Source organism: Pteronotus mesoamericanus, unplaced genomic scaffold (assembly GCF_021234165.1).
Source record: "Pteronotus mesoamericanus isolate MK-2021 breed Mesoamerican mustached bat unplaced genomic scaffold, CSHL_Meso_final scaffold_651, whole genome shotgun sequence".
NCBI classification, from domain to species: domain Eukaryota; kingdom Metazoa; phylum Chordata; class Mammalia; order Chiroptera; family Mormoopidae; genus Pteronotus; species Pteronotus mesoamericanus.
Window position 1 is genome coordinate 13,603,016 of NW_026555325.1, and position 26,185 is coordinate 13,629,200.

Sequence of the window (26,185 nt, forward strand, 5' to 3'; positions counted from 1 at the left end):
ATTTCCTGGGCTTGCTCCTTTCAAATAAATTCTTAGCACCTTTACTCCTTGCCCTAGATTCTGCTACGAGGAGCACCTGCACTAAGACACCAAGGGAAGGTCACGGTAGAAGAGGGAAGGAGAGGACGTCCTGTCAAATGTGGATTCTATTACTGTAGAAGAGACATGGACATGTTTGAGGTTATACTCATTGACTATAAGTAAAAAGCTGACTTTCCTTTGTAGATAAAAAGAAATTATTCTGTCAAACCCATTCTTTGAGAAGCACTATTTCTTAAAAAACTATTTTCCTTTTAATAAAAATGAGACATACTCATCAGAAATTTTCTAAGCATGCAAACTGAAGAAAAAGAACAGTATTAAACACATGCAGATTGAGCAGAAGGAAGACCACTATCTGAAATCCTACACCATTTTGGTGTCTATCCTTTCAGTCCCTTTTCTAATCATACATAAATCTAGAAATGCTTTTTTTTTCCCCCAAAGAAAGAAAAATTTCTCGAATAAAGTATGTTGTGGCAAGAAAGTCTCAATTATTTCAAGAATTTGGAAGTTCTCCATTAAACACATAAAATTCATGGTTAAAAAAAGTAGTTGAATCCTCCAAATTTGAAAACTTGCACTAAACAAGCCAGGCCTGCAGAATTAAGCTTGCCCTTTCCTGTAGTAAGTAAAACTGATGTCTTTTAATGAATGAAATGATGGCTTTAACTTAATCCGTGATCCCTCCCCAGGAGTACGGTGTGTGAGCATGCACACACTGCCTCCACAGCGACAGGGGCCTTAGCAGGGATGCAAGGTGCTGCGCTTATGACCTGTGCACTCTCCCCATGTTTTACACAAGAAGAATCTAACAAAAGCAGATATGTAAGGATCAGGGGGCTGGAAAAAAGTGCGGTAGGGGAGCCGGCGCGAAGCACTGGGAGAGTGTAGAGAGGCACCATTTGCTTCTTTGTCAAGTGATGGCAGGAAGTCACCTGGGTTTACATGAGCCTCAGCATATTAACATCCTGGTGGCAAAAAAAAGAAAAAAAAAATCCTGGTGGCAGGAGGTATCTTCCCACTGTCCTCCATTGGCCTTGACCCTGCCTGGCTGGCCATTGGGCAGATGTTAGAGTGAAGGAGACATATGTATCGTGATTTATCATACTTAGTTTTAAGAATTATGTTTTTCTGATTTAAGGAAAGTGAGCTGTGTATTGAACTATAGTTAATTGCACCATGTTTACTTTCACTTAGAAAAGTATATTGACTGATATTGAACAAAATAATAGCAAAAATACTAGGAAATATTACATGGCATTTACTGTGGGACAGACACTGTTCTTAGTGCTTTACGTATGTTACCTCATTTAATTCTCATTTTGCAGCTAAGGAAACTGAGGCACAGAGTGGTTAAGTAACTGGCTCAAGGTTGCACAGCAAGAAAAAGTTAGAGTAAGTTTTCAGACTCAGGCATCTAGCTCTTCACCTCTATATAATGTTACTCACGTATAGTCAGACATACTGCAAAATGAAGGCTCATGGCTGTGTAGCCATGCCGAGCTATTGCAATAAGGTTAATTTCAGATGGCATTAAGTAATGCATAACTCTTAGTGAAAGTACCGTGCAGAGGGAGATTTTTAAATCAATAACTGGAAGGAATCCTGTGGTTAAGAAATGCTTTAATAAAAAACGTGCCACTTGCATTGTTTGACATACAAGAGGAGACCCAAAAAAAAAAAACCAAAACAAAAAAACAAACCCAAAATAGAATTATCTTCTGGAGGGCAGGCCCCTTGTAGTGCTGGCTTCCCCTGCTAGGTGAGTGTTCTAGGAACCTGTCTGTATCAGTGTACCAGCTGCACTGTTGTGAGAGGCTGCGTTCAGTTTCACTGAATTTTTTTAAGACTCTTTCAACACGTTTGCCCATTTCATGATGGGTGATTTACAAGCGCACCTACCCACACCATGTTCAGCAGTTTTTGACCAAAAACAGCCTGACCCCCATGCCGTACCCTCCTTATTTACCTGATCTCACTCCAAGAGACTTTTTTTGGTTCGTTTCCGTGATGAAAAAAGTCTTCAAAAGGAAACATTTTGCCTATATTGAAAAGATGAAACAGAAAATAGCAGAAGCACTAAAAGGCATCAAAATTGACGAGTTCAAAAACTGTTTTGAGCAGTCAACAAAACATCTCAATTGGCGTATTGCATCAAATGGAGGGTACTTGGAAGGTGACTGAAGTTCAAATGTGTAGAAATAAATACACAATTTTTAATAAATAAATTCCGGGATTTTGGGGGTTCCTTTTCGTATTGAAGCACTGGTGTGGACATCAAGTTTCCACATTAAAATGAACTTCGGTTGGCAACTAGTTGATTATTAATGTTAAACTATATTAAAATGAAACTCACACTGAGCCCCACTGCAGAGAGTGAGGAGGGGGCGGTATTCCGTGCAATGGGATCTCCATGCCTCCATGCGACGCTGTGCACAGCTGCTCCTCAGATGCAGCCTCACCTGACCAAGCTGGATTGACGACAAAGCACTACTGCATTCATGGAAGAGGAGACAATGTTTGTCACTCAGCAAAGGGAAGATATCATTGATATTTGTCTTCTCATCATGTCTTTCAACCAAGAACCTAGCACGGTGCCCTGCACTCACATTTATTAAGAGATTGGGCAGCCCATTCTCTTCCCGAGAGTACATTTGCCTGGGGAGTCAAACTGTAAACAGAAGATGGGTTGTGAGCATGAAATTGGCCCGGCTGGCATCATCAAACTGCTGCAGGGTAGCAAGAGCTCTACTCTATTTTCTAACACATTGTCTACTTAAACGAAAATAATGAACACGCCGATCCATCAGGATTTAATTTTAGTATATTGTGCATTGTTTGGTTTCAGTTAATCTTTTTCACAATTTTTAATCAAGGTATCATAATTTTCTTCATTTAATATTTTTCTCCTATAATTTTGAAAAATTGCTTATATTATGTAAATAGCTGGGTCTATTTCTGGGCTTTAATATTATTCTGTAGTATATTCTAATAACTGATTAGTTCATATTGATTTTCTCTATTGATTTTGTTTTGGAATACATTTACTCGTGTATTTGTTTTGACAAAATAATTTCAGAATAATTTTTTCAGCTACATTATGTTTCTTTTTTAGTTTATGGTTAATAAGATCATATAGGGTTCTTATTACACTATTTGAAAAAGCTTGTTGAATATTGGTATTAAAATTTGTAAACAAAAAGTCCAAATCATGTTCTTTTCATCACATTAAAGATAAAGTGAGTAACTTGACCCTTGCATGGGCAATAGAATGATGGTATTTGGGAAAATAGAATGTGACTCTGTAGGAAAGCAATAAGTTGGCAAGGCAAAGAGTCATGAATATAAGATATATACTCATATCTACATTCTAAGTAAGCTGGACAATTCAAACGTAGTAGAAGGTTTTACTGTGTCCAGTTTTAACTGAAAAGGATAGAATCCGAAGAGGACAGAATGATGATTCCTTAGTGCTACAGTGTTACCTTGATCTCATTTCATCAGTTTTTGTTTATGCACCACAAAACAATCTTTGGAAGAACTCATTTTCACCTGGTGTTGAAAAATGTGGACTCAATGGTCAGAATTCTTTGGTCTGAACCGACTCTTCTGTTTGCTGGACTACTGTTTACTCCAAATGGATGATAATTTTTATATATATATATATATATATATATATATATATATATGAAGCCATGTTTATATGAAGCCATGTATATATGACTTTATATAAACATGGCTTCATATATACATGATGCCATATAAGCCATATATATATACATATACATATACATATCTCTCTTCAACAGTAGAGATCTTAAATTAGACAGGCACTTTTTGGTTTGGAGGAGGCCCATTTACCTACACTTCTTTTTTTCCCCAAATCTGAAAGGCTACCCTGTACTCATTTGCACGGGCAGCATGACCCAGTGAGGCTGCACTCTTGTACCTGGCCTTCACCATTATCAAGGAAATGCTTCTGAGCTTTGTACCTGACTTATTTATTGTTGCATTCTGGCAGCCATTCCCCCACCTCCTGGCAAAAATAGCTGGATTTCATTAAAATTCAATCTCTCTTGATACCATCTCTGCTGGGTATTAGAGGGGACGGCTACCAATGGAGCTTCGGCGACCCGATTCAGAAGAGATTTGGGCTGGAATTTTCTAAGTGCTCTAAAATTACCGCTTCTCTCCGTGCCTGCGGCTCCCTGCCCTCCTTATGCTCTCCCTGCAGCATGGGACCTCAGCCAAGTCTCCCATGGCTTTGCGAGCTGGACACTGAAATGAATCTTGCTTCATATTTCAGGTGCGAGTTCCCTCCTGTCATCGTCTCCAGCCCTCGCTCCCGGGCGCCCTGCATGAGTGACGCCTCAGTCTGCCATGGACCCTGGCCCTGCCCTGGCCTGGCTCCTGCTCCTGAGCCTGCTGGCTGACTGTCTGAAAGCTGCACAGTCCCGAGACTTCACAGTGAAAGACATTATCTACCTCCACCCCTCAAGTAAGATTGTTCTCTTCCCTATAGAAATGTCACCTGACTTAAAACAGACGTGAGTTTGAAAATGGCCAGGAGAAGGCAGTGTTCAGGGCAGGGAAACCCTCTGATGATTTAATTGGGGGTTGCAGGTGCTGCCAAAGATTCCCCTTTGTGTGGGGTGTCTGTCTGTTATTTTAAGGCAAATTATTAGGCTTGTTTTCTTTGTCCCCTGCACCATCACTCTGATTCTGGACACCCTTCCCTTTGACGCCTGCCAGCCTCAGTCAGTTATCAGAGCGAACCTCCATGTCCCAGGAGGAATGTGTTTGTGCAAGATCAGTCCTTTATGAAGAAGACAATAGCTTGTCTTCCTGTCTGTGCATCTCATTCTCAGCTTCAGCATAATTACCTTCCACGATTTCCTGTTCCCCATCCCTTTTGGTTTCCTGTGTTTAAGAATTATCTGGAGAATGCATAGTAATGCACAGGCACAATCCCTTCCCTTGAGCGTCTAAGAGCATAGCTGGCTGGGGCTGTACCTGTGATTTCTGGCTTTTAGCAAGAATTTCAGGTGCTTCTGCGCTGATATTCTAAGGATCACATGTGGATCACACAGCACTTTCATTTCCTCTTTTCACCTCCATCTCTGTGTTTATCTCCTGTCTTTAGTTTTTGTTTGGATCCCCTTCTGGATTGCCCCTGTGATGGTGAGAGCTGGGTACATTGTGTATACTTTTACCTTTAATATCTGCCCTGAGGTATATTCCTCTTTTGAAATACTCTGTTCCGTCAACATTTTTTTACCTAACCTGTGTGTCGGCATTGTGATAGATTTGAAAGACACAAATGCAAATAAAACCTAGTCCTTGCTCTTGAGGATCTTAGAACCTGTAAGATGGAGGACTCCTTTAATATCACATGGTTAGACTATTTAATTTCCGCGCGGTCTGGTTTAGATGAGAGGTGGGCCAGGAAATTCACAGGGGCAGGCCCATCAGCCTGACTATGGGCCAGCAACTCGCTCTGTTTTCTAGGATTGCAGTTTGTTTGTTTGTTTTTTCTCCAAACAGCTGTCCTTTTTCTATTGGACTTGGGGAACAAAACCTAGATTTCAGCCTCTTAGGTTTGACTGCCAGGATTTTCAACTTCTGGGGGATTCGTTGTCTACTTCAGTGACAGGCCCAGAAGTCGCCAGGCCACAGAAAAGGTCCACACCTGGCTTTCTCTGAGGCTGTGTTGTACACAGGGTGGGAAGGAAAACTGAGGGGACTGGATTTAAGGGAACTAAATAAAACCAACACTCCCACAGCACCTCTGCCTCACCAGTATGGTGGATCTGTGCCCGGTTGAGTGGGCCCCTATTCAGAAAGTCAATTTCAGAATGAGATTTTTGAAGGTGAATTCTGCTCGTGTGACCTATGTTAATTAAATAGAGCCATAGCTTAATTAAAAGGAACTCGCCATATAGAAGAATTGGTGGGGTTTTCTGATAGGGTTTTGAAATACGGCGATGGATAGAAGAAGCCATTCCTAAGCTAGACTGTGCATAGACAATTCCCCGGCAGGGCTGGGCTGAATTCTAGTTTGGAGTCTCTCTCCCTGGCCCTGGGGAGTGAAAGTTCTTGCTGGATTGAAGGCATCATCAATGGGTCCTCGTTGGCTAGAATTTTGTTTACTCTGTCCACTTTAAAGCAGAGTCAACTTCACATTTCTGTGCTCTATTTCAGAAGTTTCTGGTATTTATTTGCTTAACACTTTGATTTTTTAAATGGTCATGGTCCTCTGCCCTGAGCAGCACCCAGTAGACCATGTTTAGATGGAGCAATCTCTCTACAAATGAGCAGGTTTCTGTAGAATAGACTATAAAAAATATATGAGGGAAGTGTGGAATTACAATATTTTTATCTTGAATTATTAATATAATCGCCTCGCTATGTAGATGAAGGCACAAACAGCTTTCTTGGGGTCAGTGGGTGAGCCAGATTCCATGAATGTGAGATACCGCTGGGAACCTGCCCGGGGAGAAAATGCGGTGATGCTGGAGATGTAAGAAGAGATTCAGGCTTTCCACACCAGACAAACACAAACTCATTTCTGCTGGGCCCTGAGCCGCCCTCAGAGATAAAGAGTGGGGTGATGAGGTGAGATTGGAACCCAGGGTGGGAAAGCTCAGCCTCCTGTGACTAATCTCCTTTGCTCTTATTCCCTAATTTTTGAAGTTTCTAAGCCCTCCAAAGAAATAAACATGGCTTTCAAACTTGAGACACTGTCCCAATGACATTCGTTTCCATATTCTGTATGTCCATGAGTAAAGTACTAAAGCCTAATAAATCCTTTAAACAGGAGTTAGTGTTAAGAGAATTGAAGCTTCCTTCTTGGATGTTAGATGTCATATGACTGCAACCTGTTCTTGGCTTTCATTTCTTTCCTTGTACTATAAATCTTTCCTGAGATTTTCACTTTTCCTCTGGTTGCATATTATGAGTCTTTCCTGTGGACCAAAGCACTTTATCCTTGCCGGGGCCTTGCTTATGCCTAGACGGAGGGCCAACTGAATTTTTTTTTTCCTAATTCTATGTGTATTGCATGAGCTTTGGGAAGTAAGGGGACTTTCTAGAAAGGTAGCAGGAAATACATTTCTATCAAAAATATGTCCACAATATTAAAATTGTACTGAAAATATTTTGTGGCCAAGTGGTCTGAGAGACAGGTCAATTTATTAGATTTCTAAAAATTTTGTTTGCATCCAATTTCCAAAAACAATGGAAGTTAAATTTGGCAAGAATAAAAAAATAGTTTGGCTGCATTACCCAGAAGCATACATTTTAAAACAAGATTCTCTTCTCACCACCGTTTTGGTAACTGAAGGCCTTTGTCCAGGCAAAAGTTCCGAGAGATGGAAACAAAGACGAGATCTTTTCTGATGCCTTGCAAATGAATTATGGTCGGTTGAACTATGGCTGACCATGAGAGTTAATGGACAGATTATGTTACAGGAAGTAACTGGGCGCTTTGGCATTTCTTTTTTTTTCTTTACAATCGCCTTCTCTTGAGGGACCAAGGACTTATGCCCTGAAATACAGAGTCCTAAGCTTATTAACTCTGTGATCAAGAGCCAAATTAGATTCATTCACAGCTGGGGCCACAACAATTTGAAACTCTGCTTGCTCCGTAATGCTTTGAAGTAACAAAGAAAAAAATAGAACATCTCTTAGAAATCTCTTTCCAGTCCTTTTTAAAAAAAGCTTATCAGATTCAGTATCAATTAGCAAGTTACTGGAGATAGTTGTTCAACTCTAGACCTTAGTTTTGGCTAAATATTTCCAAAGGGAAGAATTTAACCATTACTTGGTATTGTGCTATAATTACCGACAAGGCTGAGTCTGTCTGCAGACATTTGTCACTGAAAAGGGTTTGGTTATTCACCGATCAGTGCTGTCTACCAGATGTAAGTTCAAGTCCCTGTAAGCAAATATTAGCATGTCATTGTTGAGAATATACACAGATGTGCAGTTGTAGATTTAAAAATAAAAATCACTGAAAATGAGATCATTTGGTTAATTGTCAGTGATACATACTGACAAACACATTCAGAGATAAAATAACTTGAAGCAAGACTTCATGATGCTACCTTAGTGTTTTAGTTTGTGTTCCTGTTTAAATTTTGATATACTTCCAGTTAATTGCAGAGTCCAATCCTACTTGCATAAGAATGATAGCATTTAATTTAATATGTCATTCAATGACAGTATTTAATATATCATTAAGGGACAGTATTTAACTTAATATGTCATTTGAGAATCCTTTTAAAAAATTGACTAGCATTGCAAAAGATGTTTTTGAAGAGTCTATTAAATAATCCAGATTTGAAAACACTGCACTTCATTAGTGCTAGGTTCTCAGAAAGTTTATTTTTGGAATGGCTGGGGTGTCAATCTTCATTCGGAATTCTTAAGTTATCTCTTTGATGGGGAAGTTTCCAGGAATAATTAACCCAACATTCCAGCTAAAAATTTTACTGGCTGCAGTGACAGACAGACAAAATTGGGTACTCTAGCGAATTAATCATGCAAGCTGGAGTGCTGTGGCTAGCTTGTAGACATGAACCTTGGTGTATATTATCATTTTTTGACAAATGCTCTTCTTTGATAAATAGTTTGCATCTGTTTTTTAAAACTCCTACTCCAGTAATTCTACTTCAAAATGTACAAACTAGACTCTTTCAACTTAAATGTAACCCACCTATCTAGGTAGCGGGATGTGGAGATATAAAAATTATTTGTGTGTCGTTTTGTAAAACAGTTTACTTCTGTTTTATTATAATTATACGTGGGGAGAAGATGCTTCCTTTTAGTGGAATTTTTTCATTGGGAATGAAATGGTTAGATGTCTAAGTTGCTTTTCATCCTCATTTTCTAAGATGATCCATGTATGCACTTTCATTCTGTTTATGGATTTGAGTCATCAAGTACTTGCAGGAACGTAGAACTCTCCCATGGGCCTGTAAAAAGGTCCAGCTACCTGCCTTTTTTAAAAAAGACAGTTTATTACTTTTGATCTTGCTGTTTTCAGAGTCAGCCCTGTGAACTAGTGCAAGCAAGTGCAAGGATGGGCGGCTATTCTAGGCAAGGTGAAAATCAAAGTTATATCTAGCCCATAATTCTGGCCTTAAGCTGCTGCCTCCTCCTTCATTTATTTTTGATAACATACTTAATTGGTTCCATGTGGGCAAAGCAATTTACCCTGAGATGATTATTTCCGCCAGTGTGATATGCAGGCTCAGCCATCTGCAAGAGAGAACAGTTGGCTTCTGCAGATGAAGTGTTGGAGCATTTGCAGCTTTCAAACAGGCCAGGTAATTTTACAAATTAAACACACACACATTTCACAAGTCCTGTTTATGAAAGGCAAAACTCTAAGCAGCAAAGCAAGCAAATGATTAGAACTAAGCAGCAAGTAAAAGCTCATCAGTAGATCAGACAGAGATAACCTGGCCTGATGTACCTTGTGGACCCTTGTCCTTAAATGCTAACGAGGCCCTGGCGTGCTGGCGCTCCGGGGGGTGTGACTGTCATGGGACACCTCCCTGCCTGAGCGTGCGTGCAGGCAGAGAATACAAGTGCCTGGAGGACGTTTCTCCAGAAGGCAGCAGGAGGCAGCTGGCGGTGAGGAGGGCGGGGGCCTGGAGCTCAGAGCCAGTCGTGCATCTGCGTCCCCGGGTGCCCCCGGCATGCTGCTCGGTGGCCGTTGCAAGCGGGTCGGAGAGGCCTCTTAGGAGGATCCCCTTTGCACTGGCAGCGTCTATTTTAGCAAAGAAGACTTTTTCCTTACCATCTGCAGGGATTCTTAACCGTGTCAGGTCCGAGAAGATAAAAATACTTGATTGAACTAAAGAAATTGCCCCCTTTGTAGGTACAGAATGGTCAAATACCAGGAAATATTTTATGATTGAACCTAATATTTGTATTTACATGTTGACCTGTCTCCATAAGTTGACACGTAAAACTAAATCGTTGGAAATTTAGAGTACCTTTTTGTAAACTGATATTTTTATTGAGATAATTGTAGGTTCATAAGCAATTGTAAAAAATAATACAGAAAGATTCCATGTACATTTTACCCAGTTACCCACAATGGGAACCTTTTGAAAAACTGTAGATGAATATCACAACCAGGTTATTGACATTGATACATCAACCCGCTGGTCTTGTTCAGACTTCCCCAGTTTCATTTGTATTCCTATGTGTGTGTATGTGTGTGTCTGTGGAGTTCTATGTAATTGTATCATGTGTGTAGGTTTGCGCATTTACAGCCAAGTCAAGACGCTCAACAGTTTCAGTAGCACGAGGATTCCTCCTGCCGGCCTCACCCCAGGCTCCCTCTAAGCCTGCCCCTCGCCACTCCCGTCCCTGTCCTGGCAACCACTCAGCTGCCCTCCACTTCTAAAATTTCTCATTTTAAAAATGTTGCATATAGTAAATGTTACATGTAATATATAAGCTTTTGGGATTGACTTTTTTCCACTCAGCATAATTCCCTGGAAATTCATCCAAGTTCTTGAATTTATTGATATTTCATTTTTAGTGCTCACTGGTAGTCCATGGTGTGGATGCACTGCAGTTTCTTTAACCTTCACCCATTGAAGGATGTCTGCACTGAATCCAGTTTTAGTCTGTTACAAATAAACTTGCTGTGAATCATTGTGTACAAGTTTTTGTGTGAATAGAAGTTTTAATTTCTCAGAGATAAAGGCCCAAGAGTGCAGTTGCTGAGACATATGGTACTTGCATGTTTACTTTTTAAAGACACTGGCAGGCTGTTTTGAGAATCCTTTTTAAAAATTGACAATGTCTAACTTCACAATGCAGGATTCTGTGCTCAGTTTTAAAAATTAATCTTTTCTCTTGATCTTTTTTATAGCCACACCATATCCTGGTGGATTTAAGTGTTTCACCTGTGAAAAGGCGGCAGACAATTACGAGTGCAACCGATGGGCTCCAGACATCTACTGTCCTCGAGGTAAACTCAGGAGCTGGCCTGGGGTCCCCAGAGCTGCAGTCCCCATGAGCGAAGAAACCTGTTCACCTTGACGCATGTATGGGAGGAAGCCTGCTTAAAATGTCAGTCGCTTCTCTTGTCTAAGGCTGTTAGTGTAGTAGGTTGCTTATATCACACCAGTAACTTACAGTCAGAGACACTCAGAGTCCTAAATGGATCCATAGGATTGCCCCCTTTCTCGTGAAGCTCCAGAAAAGGTGAGTGAAACTCACCCCTAGGCCCAGTCACATGCAGGACATGAAGACACCACCAGCCTCTAATCCACTCTGTCCACTCTTTGAAGTATTAGTCTTGCATGGTAACTTCCTTTTGTAAAGTATGAAATCAATGTTCATATAAAGATTCCATTTATTACATATTTTGCCAGAGGCTTTTATCCTGAGACTGCATGAAAGCTAGAATTCTAAATGTCATCATTGCATAAATAAAAACCCTGAGCCTTTTAAACTGTGAAGTTCTCTTTGAAGGACGAGATGGATGCCCAATTGAAGCATGAAATTTTGACCCAAAGGCCCATTTCAAAATCAAGGAGATGTTCCATAGTCGTATTTCTTTTAATCTAGTGAATTAAAAAGATGGGTATATTTGGCCGTCGAGTCACTGTTAATTGGCTAGTTTATTTTTGGAAGAAAGTCGATTCATGTGATGGGGAGATGACAAGGACAGGGCATTTTATTAACAAAGGTTGGAGCCAGCAGTGAAATGGACTTCACTGCTAGGAGTTCTCATACGCACCCCAGCACAAGGCACTCTTTCTCACGGAGGACTGGGCACTGGGAGAGCCTGGAAACTGCAATGAAGAAACAGTGTCAGCCACCTAAGCCAGTACTATTGAATCCATGCGTCCTCACCTAGACTGCCCAGGACTAGTAACTCCTGTGGGTCTTTTCAAAATCACTGGCACCTGTGCCCTGCCTAAACTGGTGGCTCTCACACTTCAGCATGCTTGTCATTCCTTGGAGGGCTCATTAAAACACAGATTTCTGCCCCTACCCCTGCCGTCTTTCGTTCCGAGTTTCTGGTTCAGGAAGACTGAGATGGGGCCTGAGAAACTGCATTTCTGAAGAGCGCCCAGGTGATGCAGAAGCGGCCAGGCTCCAGACCACACGTTAAGAACCACAGTTCTCCACAAATTGAGCCAGCATCTCTGCTCAGGGCTTTAAGTATCCCAGGTAATTCTAATGAACAGCAGGGGCAAGAACCACGGGGAGCTTCTCTCCCTACTAATAAAAGTGTAGTGCAATATTGTCATTTCTAGATGCCTCTTGTTTACTGAGGTAGAGATGCTAAAGTGAAAGACCACAGGGAAGAGAAAAACATGGAGGCACTAAAGACCAACTTAATCATAAGCTAGCTGTGCAGCCATCCAAGTAGTCAGAGATGAGTCCCGCCTGCATTGCCTTCTGCTGTCACTTGCTCATGTTCTCTAACATCCCACCGCAGAATGAACATTCGGGTAGGCTTCTGATGGACCTGGGGAAACCACTGCTCCTCAAACTTGGCAACACATTCAAGTCACGTGGCATAGTTTTTAAAACACTGATGCCTGGGTCATTCCCAGGGATTCGTGTTTAAATGGTATGGGGTGTGGCTGAGCATATGGAGTTTTCAAAGCTCCCCCATGGTTCTCATATGGAGTAATATTTGAGAACCACCAGTGATGCTGAACTAAAATAGGATGATTTGCTTGTGTAGCAAATATCTTTTGGGCCGGTTCCTGTTGGGACAGAGTTGGCAGATGAGCTTTTCCGCACAGAGCTGCTGTACAGGCAGTGTGGTGGGGCTTCTCTCAGCGTTGCCATAGCAGAGATGATGAGAATAAAGGAGGGACTGTGAACTGGGGCTCTCTCAGGCTTTGGGCCATAGTTCAGTGAGGCCAGTCCCAGTCTGATGGTGCACAACTGTATCCCTGTCGCAGAGAAAAAACAGGTGACTGAGGAAGGTCTATCTTCATATTTTCTTTTGAGGTCAAAATCTATCCTTCCAAAGTACAAATACACAAAAGTATCACACAATTTCTCCTTTTCCTTTTTTCCTCTCCTACTTTTATCTTTTCATCCTTAAATTTATAGGAATAAATGGAAAGTGCTGCCTCAAGGTTCATGATGCAGAACACAGGCCCTTTGGGGGATTATGCAGTGAAAGATAAGAATCGGGTTTTTTCTTTCAAGGAGCGCAGCTTAGCTGGGGGAGATAAGATTGGGACATATCAAATGTCAAAAATAGCAGGACAAAAGCAAGTGCCAAATTAAATGCTGTCGGAGTTTAAGGGAAGATCTTCTGTTCGAGGGCTGTGGCGGCCAGCAAGGGCATCATGGGTTCGGAAGAGGGCAGCAGCCCTGCAAGTGGGCGGCGGAGGGGGAGATGGGAGAGGGCATGTGCTGCGGGAAGTCACTCAGAGCAAAGGCGTGGGGGCAGGATTCCTCGCTGCGCTCGGTGCCCAGGGAGAGGCCTGGACTGGGGGCAGCCGCTAGTTTACATCCGAGAATGTAGGAACAAATAGGGGAGCCAGGTTATTTTTGTGGGAACTTGAATATCAGGTAAGGAGAGGAGACTTCCTGACCAGACCCGCTACCCATCAGCCATGTATCCTTCCCTCTGGGTTTTCTCCAGATTTTTAAACAATGTAAATGGCATCAATATATTTGGATTAAAATACAAAATGTGCCTGACTACTAAAAACTGCTGACTAATTCTAGATTTGTCTTGTTTTTTTTTTCTGTTTATTTCAAGTTTGTTTGAAGCAGCTATAGCAAGGGCTTAGTAAGGGCAGCTCAGTAGCTGCTATGGAAAAAAATACCAGCTTTCTACAGCATTCCTGGTTTTTTCATTTGTTTATTTTATGGCATGTTTAACTAGGTTTTAATTATTACATGATGTGAAAATAACTTGTTGAAAGTGAAAAAACCGTTTTATCATAGTATTTAATCTTATCTCAATGGGATAGACCCACATCCCAAATTGCTTAGGGGAACACCCGAATTTTAAGAAGATCTGAAAGCTAAACTCTGCCATGTGGGTGATCCTCATAGAGACATATTGTATTTTAGCAGCTGAGGTAAAGCTTGCTTACAAATTCAACAGACTGGTTGTGAATCATCATTTGGTCAAATAAACATCAAGAAAGCCTTTCCTTAACTGGCATCACTGTGACAGGCAGCAGTGGCATCAGCCAGCCCCTCCTAGCTAGCTCAGGTCCCTTGTCACTCTCAGCTCTCGAAATGTGTGTTGTGTGAGTACTGCCTCCTCCATTACTTTGTTATTGCCTCTGGCTCTTACAGATGCCTGGTACCATACTCCCTCCCTAGACATGAGAATTTGATGCCCTTCATAAGTGATCACCTGCTTCACCTGCTACTCTTCTGTTTAGGCTTTAGTCCCTGAGCACTTCCTTTGCAATAACTTTAATTTCATCAATTGCTCCATATAAATCTGCAGTTTTCTTGACTTTGTGAACCAGAATGGGAAAGGATCTTGAAATCATATCACACCAGGGACCAGTGGAAAGAACTGGTCAAGGAAAGCAAGAGTTGAATGTCACACAGTCACATCCATGCATTCTTTTGCCTGTGACTTTTCTCTGTGCTGCAAGATTCAAAGCTCCTTGAGAGAGAGGGAACATATAGATGTTTAGCCATCTCTGGAATTAAATGTCAGGTCAAAAACAGTTTTTAAAAAGCTTTGTTCTGTGATGGCTACCTAAGCCTCAAGGATTTAATGTTCCTTTTTAATTATGAAGTGCAGATGTCTCCCTTTAAGGCAAATTCTTCATTTGAAATTATTACTGATATAAAATCAGACCAAGAGAGATCTTAAAATGGAGAAACATGGGTCCTTTTGGTTCCAGCTTCTCTGCTGCGTCACTGTTTTTCTGTGAAAGTGAAGAAAAACCTGGGCATGTCCCTTGATGACTCCATACCTGTTATCCAGAGCGAACGGGAAATACAGATGTGCTCCCCAGCTCCACCGAAGACTGGCCCATGGTCATACGTTTTTAGGAAAGGTTCTTTATTGTGGACTTTTTTCAGACACAGCCCCGGCTAAGACAAACAACCTTTTAGTTTCCCTTTACCCAAGGGTGGATTTTTGTCTCTTTTAGCCAACCTTACACTCAGACTATCGTCCTTCAAGGTTTCTCTATTCTAGCTCTAAAAACTCCAGGAGGACCCCAGGCCTTGCACCTTTTATTGTTCCTCAAATAATACCCCCAATTCATCCCAGGGTAGAAAATCAGTGTTGGTCCCTGGGATTCCCCTTGCTTTCTGGAGAGTTCATTTATATGTTCACAGAAGCTATTGATTACGTGTTATTCAGCACTCTTGCTGCTATGTAATGAGATGAGGTTCAGATGTTCTCTCTTGTCATATTGCTTAATGGAAGCCTTAGACTTCCTCCTTTTAATACAGTTAAAATGTTTTTGTTGAATTTGAGCATGCATATCAGAAAGAGAATAGATCACAAGCACAGAGCTCATTGCCTTTTCACTAGATGAACATGCTGTGTGTTTGCCACCCATGGTAAGCAATTGAACCCCAGAAGGCCACTGGAGTCCCCAGTCATTATACTCCTTGCAAAGTTAACACAGTTGTTACTAGTGTCATTGAGCTTTTTATAAATGGAATCATACAGAACATACTCCTTTCTTTCCCACGTTGTATATGTTTCTGTGAGCAGCAAACTCATTCTTTTTCACTGATGTATTGTAGATTATTATATGGATATACCAAACTTCGTTTCTTCTACTGTTGAGAGACATTTGGAGTGTTTCCAGTTTTTAAATATGAGGAGCATTCTTGCACGTGCCTTCTGGTACACACATGTATCATTTCTGCTCGGTCTGTTCCAGGAGGTGGGGTTCCCGGGTATGCAGCATGTATGCCATGGCTTTGCTAGTTACAGCCTAACAGCCTTCCAGGCTGATTGGACCAGTTTGTGCTCTCCCCAGCACAAACAGTTGCCACACAACCTTGCCAACGTTCAGCATCAACAGAAACAGTAGAAGCTAGGAGTTAATGAAATGACATTTTAAAAGTGCTAAAAGTAAGTAACTGCCAACCTAGAATTCTACAAGGAGACTGTCGGCCTCAGTTCTCCATATTTCCTTTTTCTCCTGGCTGCCCTGCTAGCTCTAGATTCCTGTCTGTGCCTCCCAGTTCCCTTGAGGCTGACAATGGCTCTGCTCAGCTTCCCTGCCCCTCCGCAGGGCTCTGGGCTCGGCCTCAGCCTCTCATCCTGTGCACGTACCTCAGAGGGAGGCGGGTATAGGATGTCAGGCTCTGCTCAGTGTGTTCTCCATTTCGCTGGTGCCTTACTGTTCAAGTCCTCTCTGCCTTGGTAGTTCTGTGCTTTCACACAGATTGAGGGTGACTTAATTTTATCCAGCTATTTTAATTTTATCCTACTTTTTTTTTTTTTGTTTTTGTTTTTGTTGTTAAGGTGGTACAAGCTAGTTTATCTCAGCTGGCACTGTAATTTTCAGATTTATTGTTTAATTTGAAATGCTCAAGCAATTTTTAAACCAAATGTCTCCTATCAGCCTTAACAAGATTTTCCCCCCCTTGTATTCTGAGAGCATCTAGCCTACTCCAATTCACATGGGTTTTGACCAGGTATTTTTTGTTAGCACAGTTGCCTCAGACAGGAAGCATCCATTTGAAGCTTTTGTCTTATCACTTTTCATCTTAACTACTGACCACTGTAAAGTCCAGTTTATCCACTCTGATCCAATGTATTGCTGAAAGTTCTACCCAATGCAGTAGGCAAGAAATGGACATAAAAGTCATGTAGATTGGAAAGGAAGAAATAAAACTATCTCTCATCAGAGATGACATGTAGAAAATCCCAACAACTCTAAAAACACTTCTAGAACTAATAAGTAAGTTCCTCAAGGTCACAAGATATTAAGATAAACTCATAAAACTCAATTGTATGTATATGTAATATCATTTAATGAATGTGGTCACTGAAATTAAATATAATGCCATATATAATTGTTCAAAAAATAAACACTTAAAAGTAAATCTAACAAAACATGTACAAGACATATATGCTGAAAACTATAAATGCTAGTAAAAGAAATCAAAGAAAAACTAATAAATGGAGAGAGCATGTTCATGAATTAAAAGACTTAACATAGTAAACATGTCAGTTCTCTCCAAATTGATATGTAGGTTTAACACAATTCCTGTCAAAATCTAGCAAGATTATTTGTAGATACAGACAAGATTTTTATATAATTTATATGGAAAGGTAAGAAAGTAGAATAGCTAAAACAATTTTAAAAAGGAGGATCCAATGAGAGGAGTCACTCTACTCTCAAGATTTATCATGTGGCTACAGTAAATAAGATGGTAGTATTGGCGGGGAGGGGAGGGGACACCTAAATTAATGACACAGAATAGAGAACTCAGAAGGAGATCCTCAAAGATATGCCCAACTTATTTTTGATAAGGACACAAATGCAATCCAGTGGAGGAAAGACAGTCTTTCCAACAAATGGTGTTGGAGTAATTGGACATCCAAGGGCAAAAAAAAAAAAAAAAAAAAAAAGTACCTCGATCGAAATCTAACACTTTTTACAAAAGTTAACTCTTAACTCAAAGTGAGTCATAGACATAAATGTTGCATATAAAATTATATGACATTTAGAGAAAACTCGGGAGAAAATCTTTGGGATCTAGGGTGAGGCAAAGAGTTCTTGGACTTGCGATAAAAAACATAATCCGTAAAAGGAAAAATTGATAAATTAGACCCCATCAAAATTTAAAACTTTTGTGTTGCATAAGACCCTGTTAAGAAAATGAAAAGTCAAACTACAAACTGAGAGAAAAAAAATTTACAAATGACATATCTGACAAAGGACTAATATCTAAAATATATAGAAAATTATCAAAGCCCAACAGAAAAATAAGTTAAGAAAAGGGCAAAAAACAGGAAAAGATACTTCACCAAAGAAAATAAAAAGAGGGCAAATAAGCACATGAGAAGATATTCAATATCATTAGGCCTTAGAAAGATGCCGATTAAAAACATGAGATACCACTATACACCTAACAGAGTGGCTAAGAAAGTGACACCACCAAATGCTGGTAAGAATGAGAAGAAACAAGATCACTGATACATTGCTGGTGGGAGTGTAGACGGTACAGCCACCTTTGAGAACACGCAAGTGCCCTACAGCCCAGTAATTCCACTTCTAAGCATTTATCTCGGAGAACTGAAACCTCAAGTTCACACAAAACCTTCTACAGAAATGTTGATAACAGCTTTATTAATAATATCCCCAACCTAGATATCCTTTCAATGGGTGAATGGCTAAACCAATTTTGGTATACCCATAGCATGGAATCCATTTAGCAATAAAAATTAATGGATTGTTCATTAACTTTCCAAGTGAATTAGGTTGAGTGAACATGCTCAGTCCCAAACGTTTATATAGTGTATGATTCCATTTCTATGACACCCTTGAAATGATGAAGATAGAGAAGTGGAGGACAGATTAGTTGCTGCCAAGGTTAAGGAGGGCTTGAGGACAGGAGGGGAGAGGGTGTGAGTATAAAATGTCAACATGAGGGGTTCTTGTGGGGATAGAATGGTCGAAATCTTGACTGCATCGATGTCAATATTCTGATTGTGATATTATACTATAGTTTTGAAATATTTTACCATTCAGGGTAAAGGGTACATGGGATCACTCTGTATTATTTCTTACAAGTACATGTGAATCTACAATTATCTCAAAATCTAAAGTTTAACTAAAAAAACAACAAAATCAACCAGTGAAAAAATATATGCCAGCGTGCCAATGCTGAGAAATCCTGATCTAGAGGTAAAGACAGGCATATCAAATAAGGAAGCTAAGGAAGGGCTGCCTGGAGGAAAATCAACGAAGGTTTCACAGAATTCCTGTCTTTGAGCCTCGAAGAACATTTGGTTTGAGCCTCGAAGAACATTGGGGTTCTAGGAGCGGAAGACAGGAAAATTATTGTTGTGAGGAACACTCAAAAGTTGCGTCATGGTGGCTCAAGGTATCTAGTTGGCAATGATGTGTAGTCGGAGGCCTAGAACAAAGAGAATATTGGGTAGTAGTAAGTTTGGAGTTTCAGATGCCAAGCTCTGAGTTGTAAGTGCAATCGATGCTTCTAGCAAGGACGCAGTTGCTCCTATACTCTTGACAGAGAGAGGTAGGCCAAACAAACCCAGCAGGAAGCGGTCAGAGCTCCTTGACAGTTAGGGGCCATTCATGATTTAAAGTGTTACTCATGCTTTCCTAGGCAGTAAGTGGCGACCCTGGTTTCAGTAATCTGTCTGGTGGCTGGTTGTCCGGCACCTGCATTAGAAAGGAGAGAGATCATAGGCAAAGAAGACAGGGAATAAATGAGGTCCTGTATTGGGGAAATGGAAAATGGAACAGAAAAGACTGGAAGGATAATGGGGATATTTCAGAAGATTTAGAGACACCCAGCCTGGCAAGAGAGGTCTGAGTTGATGCTGAACTTTCTAGTCCCCGATAGAGGTGCCACGTCTCAGGAAGTCCTTTCCTGAAGTAGAAACACAGGAAGATAAACAGATCCAGGGGGGAGAGAAATGATGTGATTGGCTGGAGACATGAGAGGTGCCAGGCACAAACTGCGGCTGGTGATTTCCAGGAAATAGAAATTTGGTTCTGTAGGCTGGGAGAGAGAATCAGACTGAAGGTGAGGCATTTGAGGTTGGATGAGGTCACTTGAGTGAGAGAAGTTTCAAGAACTGAACTTGGGAGAATATTCACACTCAGGTTAGGGAGAGTTGGAAGTGAAGAGACCAGAGATGCAGGAGAAAACCTGGAAGACAAAGCTCTCATGTCCAGGGTGGGGAATCCTCGGGAGATATTATACACAGCAGAACCTGGAAGTGCAAAGAATTCTAAGGGGTCAGACAGGCGAGAAAAGCATCGAATTGAGCACTTAGGCGAACAGTCCTTGCAGAGGGACCTGGGCAGGGTGTGGGGGCGGGCAGAGCAGGGTGTAAAGGGCTGCGTGCACCGTAAGGAACAGGCGGGAAGGTGCCACCGATACCACTTGCCTTTATTTTTCAGTGTAATTGGTAATTTTATGATTAACGTGATTTTTCTCCCTTTAAACTTTTTGCACCTGGTGAACTGTTCTCTAGCATCACTTTCATAATTAGATGTTTGTAAAGAAGCCAAAACTAGAGGAGCCACAGAGAATAACTGAGTGGCGAGAAGACCTTTTACCTGAGAGTTGGTCGCTTTTAATTGTCTCATTTTAATCAAATCATTTGATGTGTGTTTTGTTTTGCTACAGTTTCCGTTATTGAAAACGGAATGTTGATGAGTAAATGGAAATTTACATTTTAGCTTTGAACCTTTTTTTAAGTTTCAGAGCTAGGTTGGAGGATTTGTGTGTATACATGTGTGAATTTTGTGTCTTCCAATAGTTGATAAAGGCTTCTTGCTCAGCTCTGATTTTCCTTGAATGCCTGTGAATCTCAGAGTAAAAGACTTGTTTCACAACCTCTGGGAATACCATGCAGTGCAGAATATGAGATTTTTTAGAGGCCCAAACTAACTTGGTAGAAATTCAAATCCATCTTTTATCTTTTAGATAAAAGACTTTGAAATCCTTTTAGTGTGAATTTATCAGCAGGCTTGATTCTCATATAACCTCATTACTAACCCAAGGAGTATTCAAAATGCATGGAGAGCAATGCTTTGTGGCTGAAACTCAGTTTTTATCAATTCTACAGTCCAGCGATACGCCACATGTGGTCCACCTAGTTCTGCTTGGGAAACCGCGTGCCTTTCCCCATCCCCCGTCGAGATCACAGTATGAATTCAAGGCTCTCATAAGTTGTGCACTGAAGAAACCTGTTCAACTTTATTTGAGCATTTCCCAAACTTATTTAACCGCAGAACCATCTTCTACATTAACATTTTATAATTCACTTAGGAGTTTTGTTAAGAAAAGAAGTGGAGTAGATACTTCCAAGGGATTGATGGTGTTTTCCATATATCTTTGTGTTACGGATTGGACTTGATGAAGTGTGAGAAAAAATTCTTGTCCAGCTTCGTCAGTGGTCACCCTTCTCCCCGCAGAATGGCAAGAACTGGATGATTAGGAACTGCGCTTTTGCATATTTTCCTGAAAAAAAGGAAAAGGTTCATCAGCTGTTGTCTCTACTTTCATTCAGTGGAATACACTTCCAATTAATAAATTAAAAGAGTGTGTTATGGATATAAAAGCATGAACAAAAGGTAGTTACGTCAAGTTCACCAATTGTTATTCTAAGGCTTAGTTAAAACAAGACAATTCACTACTTGGGGGACAAATGTGATTTCCAAAACTGAAACCTGTCATGACTTACTCATTCCATAAACGGTGATCTTATCTGCTTAGATTTACGTTGGGAGCAATAAAACCTCTGGCAGCTGCTCCTGGTTGTCTGCCTGAAGAGGAGACGGAGATAAGAACATTCCCTTTTTTATTGCTTTCTTGAATATCTGAAGTTGGAGTGGGCCTGGGAAAGGTTTACCTAGCAGGGCCATAAATGACCAAGTCTGATACCAGAGAAGTAAACCAGTCCTCTTTGGAAGATGTGGTAAATCACTCAGGTCACAGGCATCCGTATGTTCAAACCTGTCAAAGGCTTAAAAAAAATACTAAAGTCAGAGGAGAGCTGCTACCTCCTCTTCATCAGAAAAACACTCACTCCAATTTTAAAATATTACGGGCTTTCAAGTTTGTTTGTTTTTTTGAGGTGCTCATAGGTGACCTTTGTGACCCCACTCTCTAGGATCCTGAGCAGGTAGAGTCCGCCTTCTGACCTGGCTCCAGCTGACAAAATCCTGGTCAGGGTGCCGTGTAGGGACAGCACTTGACGGAGGGCCCTGCACAGACTCAGCCCACGTACACCCAGCAAGAGTGTAAACTTTGGGAAAGTCGCTGCCCCTTAGCAAGACTCACTCGGAGGCCACGCAGGCTGCGGAGGGGCGGTATCGAGGAAGATCGTTACAGCCCTCGAATTTTCATGACTTCCAGGACATGTCAGTGCGGTCTGGATGAGTCATGCTCAGAGCCTAAAATTATTCAGCTTTCTTCTCTGGACATTAATACTTTGGTTAAAAGCTGCCAAAATTATGACAGAATCTGGTGGGGGGATTTTTATGGCCTAATAAATAATATTATAGAAGGTCATAATTCCATATTAGCCACTAAATATCCAAAATGTATAAAGTATGCAAAGTTAGGTCCAAGATATGGATGAAAAACAGCTCAGTGACATTTCTTAGGAATTACTCATTTTCTTTTTCAGTCTGAAAGTGGAACAGGAACATTCAACTAAACCCCAGGCTCAGAAAGCAGAACACTGCCTGGAGGACTTAAAAAATTACATTGACAAAACCATTTTTCTTTAGGCTTTAAATTACAAATAAAAAAAAATTCTCCATGGAATTTTGGAAGAAATCTGAAGTTTGTAGACTTCTAAGACTTGGACAAACCTCTAGAAACTCATATCGTGGTCTTTCTTCAGCAACCCTCCTGGAAAGGTGCTAAAATCATGAGCGAGAGAAACATTGGTCCCCCATTTGGGCTCCTTCTCTGTTGAGTTAGCTGTCTTCTGTAATGAATTCTAACATCCAGCTGTGCTCCTAGGCCAGAAGTTCTTTCTTTTGAATAAAGTCATTTGCTTCAGATACAGTGAATCTATTTTTCATCTTTCTGCCCTCACTCTGGAAGAGCTGTTATACACACATACATACACACACACACCAGCCTCTGCTTTATAGTCTTTTGTCTCCTTGAAGATCTTTTTATCTGCCTAACTTCTTGTCTTTTAACCCCACGTTTTTTGAACTTTTTCACTCCTTCATCTCCCTGAAAATTGCTATCTCCCTGAAAATTGCTATTAGAAGTGACTCACTGCCTAAATCATCCCTCCAAACCTCTTCTTCCCTCAAAGTAAAAATCTGTCCAGTGGTAAAACTTGTTGAAAGGCATAGAGCGATGCTATCAGGTCTTTGTGTATGGGGATTACGATGGACAGAGATCAATAGTCTTCGAAGGCCCCTTTTTACAAGAGCTCAGTGGATCTCCAAGGACATCTTTGGGATTGGACATAAACCCAACACTGTGTGCATCCCATGTGCGATGAGGTCTTTTTAGCACTGATAGTGTATTGGCACTCCTGTTGTTTCCCTTTCAGGTAGGTCGGGCTAACATTTTCTATGTCAATTAAAACAGTTATTTCTGTTGTTGACAGAGACCAGATACTGCTACACTCAGCACACGATGGAAGTCACAGGAAATAGCATCTCTGTCACCAAACGCTGCGTGCCACTGGAAGAGTGCTTGTCCACAGGCTGCAGGGACTCCGAGCATGAAGGCCACAAGGTCTGGGCAACAAAGCGAGTGACCGATACAGCCCAGTCGCCTTCCTCCACAGCGGACGCCTGCCAGTGCTCATGAGCAAATTCTTACTTCCCTTGTAGGCTGGCTTTTGACTGGCCTTACCATATTATAAGGACATGCTTCCTCTTCTGTTTGCTCTAAAAGAATAAAGATTTATACCAGGGTGTAGGAAAAGTTATGTAAACACAACACCAAGAGGGTACTGAAAATTATTGTAAGCCCTTTCCTCACTCAGAAGAAAGTAATAAAACTACCAGAAGGAAGAGAACCCAGGGACCCATTATGTCCTCATGGCAAAGAATTGCAGGTGTCCCAACAGCTTGCTTGGCTGAGGGTGGCCCAGGCAGCTTAGCTTTGATAGCTTCCTGTCAAGTGGGGCTCATTTCTTTTGTGCGATGCTGACTTGGGGAAGGTATCCATTGGCTCCTGAAGTCACTTCAGCAGGTGAAGAGAGAACCATCTCGCTGTGGGTCTGCTCCCCCTAAACTCCATCTGGTGCCTATAGGGAAGCACTCAGTTTAAAACCAACTTCAAAGGCAGCCCTGAAAGAAAATGTGAGGAATCAGAGAAGGGCTGCCTGACCCATGGCTGGAATGGGCAACGCCCCTGACTCCCTTGCTGGTCGTCAGAGCTGGCTGCACATATGAGCTTGTATGTCAGGCCTTGGCCTTGGTTTGGGGTCTGCCTGCTTCTCCCCATTGGGCAGCCTTCATGGGGGTTGGGATAGCATGCAATGAAACTGTTAGTGGGGGCTTCTTTCTCTCAAGAAGATGAGCACCTAATTTTCAAGAGACTTGTCAAATACACTAAAGGTTCAATGGTAAAGTTATAATCTGCCAGTTGCTCCTGGTTTGGAATATAGAGGTAAACCCACGGGTTTTTCCTGACCCCCTAGCAAGCTGGGCTTGGCTCTCGGGTGTTATTGTGGCTCTTTCACCAAGGAGGAAGTTGCAGATCGAGAAGTGACAGTACGTGCTCAGGTCACATAGCTAGTCAGCAACAGAGACAGAATTCAAAGTCACTCCTGACCCTTCGTTTCTCTCCTCGCCTTTATCGCGTCTTCCTAGCCCATGTGAGCTGCGACCAAACTGAAATCTCTGCAGGAGAATGACCACAGGGTAGCAACCATCACAGTCTTCAAACATTGCTGTCTATGCGAATCCCATGGGGGATCTTGCTGAAATACAGATTCTCATTGCGAAGTTCAGGGCAAGTTGGAGATTCTGCGTTCCTAATTAGCTCCCAGTTGCTGCAAAAACTGCTGGTCTGTACTTAGTGTACCCGTGACCTGTAGTAACTTCAGATGATAATCCTTTGGGTTTTTATTTCTGTCTTATGATCCACAAGTAAAGCTGTATGAAGCGGGAATAATTGCATAAATGAAAACCCTTAAAACCTTGACTCACCCAGGAGAATGGAGAGAATTATGCAGACAGTTCTAATGAAAGTAAATATTTAAGTTTAAATTATCTGGGTTGGTGCCACTTCCTTTCACTGTGAAAAGGTGGCAAGTGAATGTTGCCCTCTTAACAGTTTCCTCAAGTAGTCAGAAGGAATCTCTTTGAGGAAGGTAGGGTAAATATTCTTTATAATCCTCACTTCAGAGAAGGAATAGCCAAGACCCAGAAAATGTGTAAAACTGTAATAACCACATGGTTGGATGTCGAGAGCAGAACCCATGCTCCTTGAAGCTTGGCTGGGGGGCTTTCATTGCGACTGCACTGCTTCCAGACGAAATTTCACCCCCCGCACTTAAGTGCAGAATTCGTGTCTCCTTAGTAGTACACGTAATTTTCACTTGAATCTTGTTGTGAGAGAGACAGTTCCTTCAAAAATCCCTGCCTCCTTCCAAGACCTGCGAGCTTCTCATCACCTTTTTCTCCTTTTTTCAGGTCTGCACTTCCTGTTGTGAAGGAAACATCTGTAACTTGCCACTCCCCCGAAATGAAACTGATGCGACATTTGCCACAACGTCACCCATAAATCAGACAAATGGGCATCCACACTGCATGTCAGTGATAGTGTCCTGCTTGTGGGTGTGGTTGGGACTCACATTATAGCAGCTCAAAGGCACGATGTGTAATAGCAATTTATGGGGATTTTGATGGTCCACAGTCATGCATGAGTCATTGGCCTGACAGCAGTTTCTGCAATACTTAAGGATGTCTTCCTGGCTAAGCATTTCCACTTCCCATGGGGAACAAGCATTGCTTCAGTATAGTCATTTCTCCGAGGCCTCATCGAAGCCAGCCTGCCCCCCAAATAGACCACGTTGTATACCATAAACCTTTGTTTTGACTCCGACAACTATTCCTGCATTTACTGAGATCTGGGCTCTTCATTTGGAATGCATGCATGAGCCAGAGAAGGTCCTGGGACCCTCTGAGGAGTTAGGCAATGTGAATAGTTGTATGTTTTTCAGGAAGAAGTTAAAGGACCACTGGTTTAAATATAGCCATGAATTCACTTACAGCTTTAGAATTTTAAAACTTTAATTGCAAAATGAATGGGCCGTTTCCTCAGAGATTCCTACAAAGTCCCTAGAAAAGTAGTGAGCAATTTGTCCAATTTAATTTTTCTAGCATTCCTCTCCCAGTGGTGGGGATCATATTCCCTCTGCTCTGTGTGGGAGATAAAAAGGCAATCATAAAAGTTTGTTGTATGGCGGGAGAGGGGCTGGAGGAGGATTTTCCCTAATTTG

The 26,185-nt window shown here is 41.5% G+C and overlaps 1 protein-coding gene across 1 annotated transcript in view; it reads left to right on the forward strand.

Moving 5' to 3' along the window:
• LYPD6 (LY6/PLAUR domain containing 6) overlaps positions 1–25,947 on the forward strand; it is a 121,444-nt gene extending 95,497 nt beyond the window's left edge. Inside the window, exons 2-5 of the mRNA XM_054562379.1 lie at positions 4,349–4,540; positions 10,937–11,035; positions 23,336–23,466; positions 25,377–25,947. Of these exons, the coding sequence (XP_054418354.1) occupies positions 4,423–4,540; positions 10,937–11,035; positions 23,336–23,466; positions 25,377–25,544 (516 nt within the window). The 5' untranslated portion in view covers positions 4,349–4,422 and the 3' untranslated portion in view covers positions 25,545–25,947. The remainder of the gene's footprint in view (positions 1–4,348; positions 4,541–10,936; positions 11,036–23,335; positions 23,467–25,376) is intronic.
• Positions 25,948–26,185: the final 238 nt, after the last annotated feature.